At 50.7% G+C, this 12420-nt stretch overlaps 1 protein-coding gene across 4 annotated transcripts in view; it reads right to left on the reverse strand.

The window, feature by feature from the left end:
* pdlim1 (PDZ and LIM domain 1 (elfin)) overlaps positions 1–12420 on the reverse strand; it is a 138244-nt gene that overhangs the window by 47084 nt on the left and 78740 nt on the right. For all 4 annotated transcript variants that reach the window (XM_072491852.1, XM_072491849.1, XM_072491851.1 and 1 more), the window contains one exon: positions 2109–2193. In XM_072491852.1, the coding sequence (XP_072347953.1) occupies positions 2109–2180 (72 nt within the window). In that variant the 5' untranslated portion in view covers positions 2181–2193. The remainder of the gene's footprint in view (positions 1–2108; positions 2194–12420) is intronic.

The following is a 12420-nucleotide window of genomic DNA, read 5'->3' on the forward strand; positions in this document are numbered from 1 at the left end:
CCAGGATGGTGCCTGGGATGGAGCATTTCAGTTATGAAGAGAGGTTGGATGGGCTTGGGTTGTTTCCACTGGAGCGGAGAAGACTGAGGGGCGGCCTGATCGAGGTGGACAGGATTATGAGGGACATGGACAGGGTGGATAGGGAGCAGCTGTTCCCCTTAGTTGAAGGGTCAGTTACGAAGGGGACACAAGTTCAAGGTGAGGGGCCGGAGGTTCAGGGGGGATTTGAGGAAAAAAGTTTTTTACCCAGAGGGTGGTGAGGGTCTGGGACGCGCTGCCTGGGGGGGTGGGAGAGGCGGGTTGCCTCACATCCTTTAAAGAGTACCTGGGTGAGCACTGGGCACGTCACAACAACATTCCAGGCTATGGGCCCAGTGCTGGCAAATGGGGTTAGGATTGGCAGATCAGGTGCCTTTCATGCGACGGTGCAGACTCGATGGGCCGAAGGGCCTTTTCTGCACTGCATGTTTCTCTGATTATCCAAGTGCTCCCTCTGTAGTTATAACACAGTCATAGAGTTATAAAGGTCCACAGCAGAGAGAAGGCCCGACAACCCATCTCGCCTGCCCCAGTCAGAAACAACCGCCTAACCATTCTAATCCCATTTTCTGGCCCATAGCCTTGTCTGCCTTGGCATCGCACGTACACCTCCCTTCATGTTACCATCAACATGTTCTCAAAGCAAGACTGTTATAAGATAACCTAATCTCATTAACATAACAAGGTGCAAACCACTTGCTGCAAGAATCTTTCCATATTCAATACAACAGAAGAAATGTTACTGGGGACTGGAAATTGAGGTTGAGTCTCTCTACGCTTGGGAAATAAAAAGGCTGAGGGGTGACCTAATAGGCCTTAAAAACTCTGGCAGGTTGGATAAAGAGAGAACAGTTCCTCTTGTGGGAAAGAGCAGAGCTAAGGCAAGATCCTCCCCCGAGTCAATCCAAACGGGATTTCAGAAGAAACATTCTTACCCAAAGAGTGGCGAGTATTTGGAACTCATAGAATCATAGAATTTACAGTGCAGAAGGAGGCCATTCGGCCCACCAAGTCTGCACCGGCTCTTGGAAAGAGCACCCTACTCAAGCCCACGTATCTACCCTTTCCCTGTAACCCAGTAACCCCCACTTAACCTTTTTGGGACACTAAGGGCAATTTATCATGACCAATCCACCTAACCCGCACATCTTTGGACTGTGGGAAGAAACCGGAGCACCCGGAGGAAACCCACGCAGACACGGGTAGAACGTGCAGACTCCGCACAGACAGTGACCCAAGCCGGGAATCGAACCTGGGACCCTGGAGCTGCGAAGCAACTGTGCTAACCACTATGCTACCGTGCTGGCCAACTCATTACCACAGGGAGTGGTTCAAGTGAATAGCATAGATGGAACTAAGGGAAGGCTGGGCAAACATCTAGGGGAGGGTGGAATAGAGGGTTCCAATGATAAATTTGCTTGAAGCAAGGTTAGGAGTGGAATCAAGTGGAATATAAACACTGACATGTCTGTTTCTGTGCTGTACATCCTATCTAATCCTCTGTACGCATTTAGTTAACTGACATGATTTTGCAGGAAGGAGCTCCCTGGATTCATAACCTTAAACTTCCTTTATGTAAAAAACACAAGTTGGGCCTTTTATTTTAAGCAACACTTAGTGATGGCTTGAACGTCACAGATACAGGTTGAGAGGCGGTAGATCTGGAACTGAGATGAGGAGGAACTACTTCTCGCAGAGGGTGGTAAATTTGTGCAACTCGCTGCCCCCCAGTGCTGTGGAGTCCGAATCATTAAATAGTTTCGAAAAGGAGATAGATATATTTCTGATTTTTAAAAACAGGTGAAAAGGATATGGGAGGTGGATTTGAGACCAGAAGAGATCAGCCAGGATCTGATTGGATGGTGGAGCAGGCTCGAGGGGCAGAATTGCCGACTTCTGCTCCGAATTCCTATGTTCCTAAGAGGTAGAAGAATATTTCGCACAAATGATGCATTTTCTTGGTGAAACGGTAAGGATTGGGTGACCTTTGAATTGAAAAGGCTGTAATCTCAACGCAAAGAGCATCTTGCGGCTGGAGATTCAGAGAAAGGTCTCACGTCTTTCTTTACCTGTTGATCAGACGCCAAGTTCATCCTATAAGGATGCTGCTTTCCCTCCTCGTTGGACATAGGCGACCACATTTTGGATTCAGACCTATCAGAAAAAGGACGGACACACGGTCAAGATCTGTATCAATTATTCAATTTTTATAAAACAATCAAATTCGTACAGCTGTTCCAAGCCAATGAAGTCTCTCAAAGTGCTACCTCAACATCTTCCATCCGGGCCAGGCCAAATCAATCAATATCAATATTGGTAAATTCCAATATCTTTAAGAGTGAAACTTAGTTTGTCGTCATACCCTTTCGGGAATGATGTGAGGAAGCTGTTCAGCGAGCTTCTGGCTTACATTAATGCAAAAAGGTGAGTGTGATGCAGAATGACGCCAATGGCATGGGTTCAATCCCCGTACCGACTGTGGTGGAGGCCCTGCGTCCCTGCCTTGGCCCACAATGCGGACTGCTCCCCCTCAAGCTATACATAACCAATTACCTTTCTCGAATGGAGCTCCGTTGTGGACAACAGCTAATTACCTCAGTGCTTTGAGGATGAAATGCAGCTTGACTCTCTTGTGCAATATGGAGTGCCGCACTGTCCTTGAGATGACATTATACCTCTCTCTATCGCACAATTCAGAGAAGAGAAAGGAGGTATTTAGCCAATATTTATCCTCATACAATCCTATGAATTAGGAGCAGGAGGAGGCCATTCGGCCCCTCGAGCCTGCTCCAGCATTCAATAAAATTATGGCTGATCGGAGTGTGGCCGCGCCTCCCACCTCCCGCCCGACCTTTGACTCCCTCGTGCATCTCATTACTATTGGTGGGAGCTTTCTGCGCACTAATTATCTGACACAATTGCTATATGATAACAGTAACTGTGCTTCAAAGTGGGTTCGTTGGCTGAGAAGCCCATGGAGACACTCTGAGGCTGAGAAAGGCGCTATACAGTCGCAAACCTTTCTTATTTGATTTTCTGAATTCACGTCAGCAAGTACAAAGTGTAAAAAAAAAGGAAGACCTGGCAATATTTACCCCTCAAACAACAGAACAGAAACAGTTCTGTCCAGAAAGAGGGGAGGTGGTGTCATATAGTCATGGTGTCACTTGTATAGCTTGTATAGTAATCCAGAGACCCAGGATAATGATCTGGGGACCCGGGTTTGAATCCCACCACGGCTGGAATTTTAAAAAAGAAGTCTAATAATGACCATGGAACCATTGTAGATTGTTGTAAAAACCCATCCGGTTCACTAATGTTCCTCAGGGAAGAAATCTGCCGTCCTTACCTGGTCTGGTCGACATGTGACTCCAGCCCCACAGCAATGTAAGGATGCAAAGAGGCTGTAGGGTAACTTGGACAGGCTGGCTGAGTGGGCAAATACTTGACAAATGTGAGGCTTTAGGGCTGTTTAGCACAGGGCTAAATCGCTGGCTTTGAAAGCAGACCAAGGCAGGCCAGCAGCACGGTTCAATTCCCGAACCGGCCTCCCCGAACAGGCGCCGGAATGTGGCGACTAGGGGCTTTTTCACAGTAACTTCATTGAAGCCTACTTGTGACAATAAGCGATTTTCATTTCATTTTTCGTTATCCCGCTTTGGTGGCAAAAACAGGAAAGCAGATTATTATTATCTGAATGGTGGCAGTTTAGGAAAAGGGGAATGCAACGAGACCTGGGTGTCATGGTGGAACAGTCATAAGAACATAAGAACTAGGAGCAGGAGTAGGCCATCAGGCCCCCTCGAGCCTACTCCGCCATTCATGAGATCATGGCTGATCTTTTGTGGACTCAGCTCCACTTTCCGGCGCCAACACCATAACCCTTAATCCTTTATTCTTCAAAAAACTATCTATCTTTATCTTAAAACATTTAATGAAGGAGCCTCTACTGCTTCACTGGCAAGGAATTCCATAGATTCACAACCCTTTGGGTGAAGAAGTTCCTCCTCAGCTCAGTCCTAAATCTACTTCCCCTTATTTTGAGGATATCCCCCTAGTTCTGCTTTCACCCGCCAGTGGAAACAACCCTGCCCGCATCTATCCTATCTATTCCCTTCATAATCTTATATGTTTCTATAAGATCCCCCCTCATCCTTCTAAATTCCAACGAGTACAGTCCCAGTCTACTCAACCTCTCCTCGTAATCCAACCCCTTCAGCTCTGAGATTAACCTAGTGAATCTCCTCTGCACACCCTCCCAGTGCCAGTACGTCCTTTCTCAAGTAAGGAGACCAAAGCTGAACACAATACTCCAGGTGTGGCCTCACTAACACCTTATACAATTGCAGCATAACCTCCCTAGTCTTAAACTCCATCCTCTAGCAATGAAGGACAAAATTATTGCCTTCTTAATCACCTGTTGCACCGGTAAACCAACTTTTTGCGACTCATGCACTAGCACACCCAGGTCTCTCTGACAGCAGCATGTTTTAATATTTTATCATTTAGATAATAATCCCTTTTGCTGTTATTCCTACCACAATGGATAACCTCACATTTGTCAATATTGTATTCCATCTGCCAGACCCTAGCCCATTCACTTAGCCTATTCAAATCCCTCTGCAGACTTCCAGTATCCTCTGCACTTTTTTGCTTTACCACTTATCTTAGTGCCGTCTGCAAACTTGGACACATTGGCTTGGTCCCCAACTCCAAATCATCTATGTTGTGGGCCCAACACTGATCCCTGAGGGACACCACTAGCTACTGATTGCCAACCAGAGAAACACCCATTAATCCCCACTCTTTGCTTTCTATTAATTAACCAATCCTCTATCCATGCTACTACTTTCCCCTTAATGCCATGCATCTTTATCTTATGCAGCAACCTTTTGTGTGGCACCTTGTCAAAGGCTTTCTGGAAATCCAGATATACCACATCCATTGGCTCCCCGTTATCTACCGCACTGTTAATGTCCTCAAATAATTCCACTAAATTAGTTAGGCACGACCTGCCCTTTATGAACCATGCTGCGTCTGCCCAAAGGGACAATTTCCATCCAGATGCCCTCGCTATTTCTTCCTTGAAGATAGATTCCAGCATCTTCCCTACTACCGAAGTTAAGCTCACTGGCCTATAATTACCCGCTTTCTGCCTACCTCCTTTTTTAAACAGTCGCTGAAGGTTGGCGTGCGGGTACAGCAGTCGCTGAAGGTTGGCGTGCGGGTACAGCAGGCGGAGAGGAAAGCTAATGGGATGCTGGCCTTCAGAGCGAGAGGATTTGAGTACAGGACTGGGGATGTCTTGCTGCAGTTATGATGTGGAGATGCCGGCGTTGGACTGGGGTGAGCACAGTACGAAGTCTTACAACACCAGGTTAAAGTCCAACAGGTTTGTTTAGATGTCACTAGCTTTCGGAGCACTGCTCCTTCCTCAGGTGAATGAAGAGGTATGCTCCAGAAACATATATATAGACAAATTCAAAGATGCCAAACAATGCTTGGAATGCGAGTATTAGCAGGTGATTAAATCTTTACAGATCCAGAGATGGGGTAACCCCAGGTTAAAGAGGTGTGAATTGTGTCAAGTCAGGACAGTTGGTAGGATTTCGCAGGCCAGATGGTGGGGGATGAATGTAATGCGACATGAATCCCAGGTCCCGGTTGAGGCCGCACTCATGTGTGCGGAACTTGTCTATAAGTTTCTGCTCGGCGATTCTGCGTTGTCGCGCGTCCTGAAGGCCGCCTTGGAGAACGCTTACCCGGAGATCAGAGGCTGAATGCCCTTGACTGGTGAAGTGTTCCCCGACTGGAAGGGAACATTCCTGCCTGGTGATTGTTGCGCGATGTCCGTTCATTCGTTGTCGCAGCGTCTGCATGGTCTCGCCAATGTACCACGCTTCGGGACATCCTTTCCTGCAGCGTATGAGGTAGACAACATTGGCCGAGTCACACGAGTATGTATCGCGTACCTGGTGGGTGGTGTTCTCACGTGTAATGGCGGTATCCATGTCGATGATCTGGCACGTCTTGCAGAGATTGCCAGACAGGGTTGTGTGGTGTCGTGGTCACTGTTCTGAAGACTGGGTAGTTTGCTGCAAACAATGGTTTGTTTGAGGTTGCGCGGTTGTTTGAAGGTAAGTAGTGGGGGTGTGGGGATGCCCTTGGCAAGATGTTCATCTTCATCGATGATGCAGTTATACAGGGCCTTGGTGAGGCCACACCTTGAGCATTGTGTACAGTTTTGGTCTCCTAGTGTGAGGAAGGACATTCTTGCTGTTGAGGGTGTCCAGCGAAGGTTCATCAGACTAATTCACGGGATGGAAGGACTGACATATGACGAAAGACTGGATCGACTGGGCTTGTACGCACTGGAGTTCAGAAGAATGAGAGAGGATCTCATAGAAACATATAAAATGCTGATGGGACTGGATGCGGGAAGAATGTTCCTGATGTTGGGGATGTCCAGAACTAGGGGTCACAGCCTAAGAATAAGGGCTCAGCCATTCAGGACTGAGATGAGGAAGAACTTCTTCTCTCAGAGAGTTGGGAACTTGTGGAATTCTCTCCCACAGAAAGCTGTTGGGGCCGGTTCATTGGATATGTTCAAGAGGGAGCTGGATGTGGCCCGGGCAGCTAAAGGGTATGGAGAGAAAGCGGGAGTGGGATACTGAATTTGCACGATCAGCCATGATCATATTGAACGACGGTGCAGGCTCGAAGGGCCGAATGGCCCACTCCTGCACCTATTTTCTGTGTTTCTCTGCTTCACCTGGCTGCTTACCTCATTGGCTAATGGATCTGTCTGCAAAATAGGGGCTACATTTCAAAAAAATACTTAATTGGTTGCAAAACAGTTCAAAATGTCTTGATCGTGAGGGCTTTGTGAATAAAAGATCACAGAATCACACAGTGCAGAAGAGACCCTTCAGCCCATCGAGTCTGGACTGACACCTGAAAAACATCTGAGCTGCCGACCCAATCCCATTCAACGACACTTGGCCCAGGAAATTTATTTCTTAAGCATAGACTGAGAATGGGCTGACGGATCAAATTAATTTAATTTAAAGCATGGGTGGTACAGTGGTTAGTACTGCCGCCTCACAGAGCCAAAGAACAAAGAACAAAGTACAGCACAGGAACAGGCCGTTCGGCCCTCCAAGCCCGTGCCGACCATGCTGCCCATCTAAACTAAAATGTACTACTACATAGTTTCCCTTTATTCCCATTCTATTCATGTATTTGTAAAGATGCCCCTTCAACGTCACTATCGTCCCTGCTTCCACCACCTCCTCCGGTAGCGAGTTCCAGGCACCCGCTACCCTCTGTAACAAACTTGCCTCGTACATCTACTCTAAATCTTGCCCCTCGCACCTTAAACCTATGCCCCTAGTAATTGACCCCTCTAGCCTGGGGAAAAGTCTCTGACTATTTGGGCAGGACGGTAGCATTGTGGATAGCACAATTGCTTCACAGCTCCAGAGTCCCAGGTTCGATTCCGGCTTGGGTCACTGTCTGTGCGGAGTCTGCACGTCCTCCCCGTGTCTGCGTGGGTTTCCTCCGGGTGCTCAGGTTTCCTCCCACAGTCCAAAGTTGTGCAGGTTAGGTGGATTGGTCATGATAAATTGCCCTTAGTGTTCAAAATTGCCCTTAGTGTTGGGTAGGGTTACTGGGTTATGGGGATAGGGTGGAGATGTTGACCTTGGGTAGGGTGCTTTGCCAAGAGGCGGTGCAGACTCGATGGGCCGAATGGCCTCCTTCGGCACTGTAAATTCTATGATAATCCACTCTGTCTATGCCCCTCATAATTTTGTAGACCTCTATCAGGTCACCCCTCAACCTCCTTCGTTCCAGTGAGAACAAACCGAGTTTATTCAACCGCTCCTCATAGCTAATGCCCTCCATACCAGGCAACATCCTGGTAAATCTCTTCTGCACCCTCGCTAAAGCCTCCACATCCTTCTGGTAGTGTGGAGACCAGAATTGAACACTATCCTCCAAGTGTGGCCTAACTAAGGTTCTATACAGGGTTCGATTCCCACCTCGCGTGACTCACTGTGCGGAGTCTGCACGTTCTCCCCATGTCTGCGTGGGTTTCCCCCAGGTGCTCCAGTTTCCTCCCACAGTACAAAGATGTGCAGTTTAGGTGGATTGGCCGTGCTAAATTGTCCCTTGGTCTCCAAAGAATAGGTGGGGTTACAGGGATAGGGCAGGGGAGTGGGCCTAGGTAGAGTGCTCTTTCTGCGGTGCGGTGCAGACTCGATGGGCCGAATGGCCTCCTTCTGCACTGCAAGTAAAAAGAAAGCTCTTTGAGAATCTGTATTGAGGATCATTCAAACCAATCAGGACAGAGGAATCAGAACATATGTCAGATATGGCAACCCGTCATCGGAGTTCACCAGGCCACACGTTGCCAGGCCAACAATTTCCGAGGCGATCCAGTAGGTTTCCTCCGGAGAATGCGAAGTGGGTTCATAAGGTATTTAATGCCCACATAACCGAGATTAAGGCCGGGATTTTCCAGCGGCAGAAGCAGCTCGACATTGGTCACACAACTGGTGGGATCTTCCCGGCCTGCCGAAGACTCTGGCGTTTTGTGTGACTGGCCCATTGCAGGGGAGCCCGCTGTGTGGGTGTGTGTGTGTGTCCGGGGGGGGGGGGGGGGGGGGGGGGGGCAGCGAGGGGTGGGGGGTTGGGGAACATTGCCTTTGACAAGACAGGATAATCCCGCCCTACGGCACTTTTTGATGACTTGCTTAATTTGGAGATTCAAGCCAACATCACATTGATCAGAGCTCGTCAGCGTGGAGACGCTGAACACTGGCAGTCTCCTCAGGATTCTGGTTCTGTCTGTGGACTTTTACTTGCCGGGATCGCAGATAACCCGGTTTGAAATCCCTTTGCGATGTGCATCGCAGTCATGTTTGTGCAGTGAATACATCCCTCACTCCGGAGAGCTCGCATCTATTCTTAAACCGGTGGATGCCAAGGAGTTCAGGAGAGCAAACCCCAGTCCCAATCGCGCAAAAATGTTGCTTTTCTGCCAGCTTTAGAATCTGTCAGCCACAAGATGGGCTTCCTAGTGACTTTATAATAACTGTGTTTCCCACAGGGCTGTATTCTGATTGTAATTCTGGCAGAACTTGCACGGTGTCCAAAAAATATAGAGACTTCATTTGCTTGTGGAGCAGTTCCCACAGCAGCTAACAAGCCTGAAAAATATGACAGGCCCAAAAGCCTTTTACATTACAGCCAATATGGCACTTCTGGGGCGTCATTCTCCGACCCCCCGCCGGGTTGGAGAATTGCCGGGGGCTGCTGTGAATCCCGCCCCAACTGGTTGCCGATGTTTCCGGCACCGGATATTCGGCGGGGGCGGGAATCGGGCCGCGCCGGTTGGCGGGACCCCCCCGCTCGATTCTCCGGCCCGCATGGGCCGAAGTCCCGCCGATAAATTGCCTGTCCCGCCGGCATGGATTAAACCACCTTTTGAACGGCGGGACAAGGCGGCGTGGACGGGCTCCGGGGTCCTGGGGGGGGGCGCGGGGCGATCTGGCCCCGGGGGGTGCCCCCACGGTGGCCTGGCCCGCGATCGGGGCCCACCGATCCGCGGGCGGGCCTGTGCCGTGGGGGCACTCTTTCCCTTCTGCCTCCGCCACGATCTCCACCATGGTGGAGGCGGAAGAGACTCCCTCCACTGCGCATGCGTGGGAAACTGTCAGCGGCCGCTGACGCTCCCGCGCATGCGCCGCCCGGGGATGTCATTTCCGCGCCAGCTGGCGGGGCAACAAAGGCCGTTTCCGCCAGCTGGCGGGGCGGAAATTCCTCCGGCGTCGGCCTAGCCCCTCAATGTCGGGGCTCGGCCCCCAAAGATGCGGAGCATTCCGCACCTTTGGGGCGGCGCGATGCCTGTCTGATTGGCGCCGTTTTGGGCGCCAGTCGGCGGACATCGCGCCGTTTCGGGAGAATTTCGCCCCTGAAGTATGTTCACTGTTGTAATATAGGACATGGAGGCCGGTTTAGCACAGTTAGCTGGGCAGCTGGTCCGTGATGCAGAGCGAGGCCAACAACGCAGGTTCAATTCCCGTACTGGCTCAACCTCGCCCCTTGCCTGAGGTGTGGTGATCCTCAGGTTAAATCACCACCAGTCAGCTCCCCCCTCAAAGAGGAAAGCAGCCTATGGTCATCTGGGACTGTGGCGACTTTACCTGATTAAAAGGACATTCTAGTTTGTGCAGAACAAGGTTCCACAAACAATATGATAATTTGTTTCTCATTCTTTTCCAAAACCTAGGCCCCTGCCCTGTGCAGTTTTGTTATTGGGGAGGATGAGCGGGGACAGGACGGTGGGTTTCTTTTTGGCATTATTTATGTTGTGTCTTTTTATGTTACCGAATTTAAGGATCCGTGGGCTATTTAGCACTGCTGCCTCACGCCATTGAGGACACTGGTTCGATCCCGGCCCTGGGTCATCCATCGCCCATGTGGAGTTTGCACATTCTCCCCGTGTTTGGGTGGGTTTCGCCCCCACAACCCAAAGATGTGCAGGGTGGGTGGATTGGCCGCGCTAAATTGCCCCTTAATTGGAAAACAGAATTGGGTACTCTAAATTTTTTTTTTTTTAAATAAGAATCCGTGCGCTGGATTCTCTGTCGCCGGAATCCTCTGTTTCGCCGGCAGCGCACTCAAGCTCGCGGATGGGGAGCCCCATTAGCGGGCTGACGGGACGGAGGATCCCGCTGCCGGTGGATCCCGCTGCTGGTGGGGGCTCGACGCACCAGAAAATGGGTGCGGCGGGACGGAAAACTCCGTTCCGGATCTTTATCTTTCGTGAGGACTAAGTTTCTTTAGGCTCTCCCTCGAGGTTGAGATTTTTTTCTCTCTGCTCGAGTCTCTCTCTCTCTCTTGCTTCTCTGGGAGACCCTGTCGGTTTGATCGTAATCCCAACGTGTCCCTGACCGTCCTCTCCTTACATTTGCCTGTGATGATTTTGCTCCTGTCCAGAGCCTGGATTGGGGTTTAGTTGTATCATGAAGCTTATACGTAACTCCCTACTCTGAGGACTGTGGGTTTTCGTGTTTTTTCTTTTGTTTTGTAAGGATAAGCCCGATCTCCCTTTCACCCTGACCGCAGAGGGGTCTGATACCCAACAAGAGGAGGCTGCGATAGGTCGCTGGTGCCTTTGGCGAAGCTGGCGTTATTCTATAAAATGGAAAATCTCAATAAATGTACGTGTAAATGAAAAGAGTTAACCTTTAACAATGTCAGCCAGGGTAGGGGTGAAAGTTCAGGGTTCAGGGATCGAGAGGGACTGTGTCTGCCTATGTGCCAGACACAAGTGTCTGCCATGACGTTCCATGAGTCCCCAAAGTGGACATCGCCATCCACTTGACCCTGCCCGTGAGGGATGGGCGACCATAGCCATCTCCTGTCAGAACCCCGGGAATAAGGGAGGGGCCAACCAGGCAGAAGGCCAAAGGCGACTCTGATGGGGTGAGTTCAGGGCAGGGTGAAGGGCCGGAGACCACACCAGCCGAACATGGGCCTCGAAGGCGAAGATAGAGACCGAGGGTTCACAGGACCCATGTGTCCTTCATCGAGTGGTCGGACAACATGTGCCGCAGGAGACTCCGCCTCACCAGGAGACTCCGCCTCTCAAGGAGACTCCGCCTCACCAGGAGACTCCGCCTCACCAGGAGACTCCGCCTCACCAAGAGACTCCATCTCACCAGGAGACTCCGCCTCACCAAGAGACTCCGCCTCACCAAGAGACTCCGCCTCACCAGGGGACTCCGCCTCTCTAGGAGACTCCGCCTCACCAGGAGACTCCGCCTCACCAGGAGACTCCGCCTCACCAAGAGACTCCGCCTCACCAGGAGACGCCGCCTCACCAGGAGACTCCGCCTCACCAGGAGACTCCGCCTCACCAGGAGACTCCGCCTCACCAGGAGACTCCGCCTCACCAGGAGACTCCGCCTCACCAGGAGACTCCGCCTCACCAGGAGATTCCGCCTCTCTAGGAGACTCCGCCTCACCAGGAGACTCCACCTCTCTAGGGGACTCCGCCTCACCAGGAGACTCCGCCTCTCTAGGAGACTCCACCTCACCAGCAGACTCCGCCTCAACAGGGCCAGGGAGACAGTACGGTATCTGTGCCACATTTCTGTTCAACTTGGCGGCATGTGGCTGTGGAGGACATCCTCTCCCTGTGACCATGAAGGCCGCGGCTGCCCTCAACCTCTATCCGATGGGTTCGTCTTCACCCATGTCGCTCTACGCGCCCCATGGCATCAGAGAGACCCTTCATCAACTTGAAGCGGTTCCACTCCCTCAATGTTCAGCTGGTGTGTGACCACTAGATAAGGTGACCACGTGTGTGAA

Source organism: Scyliorhinus torazame, chromosome 28 (assembly GCF_047496885.1).
Source record: "Scyliorhinus torazame isolate Kashiwa2021f chromosome 28, sScyTor2.1, whole genome shotgun sequence".
Taxonomy (NCBI): domain Eukaryota; kingdom Metazoa; phylum Chordata; class Chondrichthyes; order Carcharhiniformes; family Scyliorhinidae; genus Scyliorhinus; species Scyliorhinus torazame.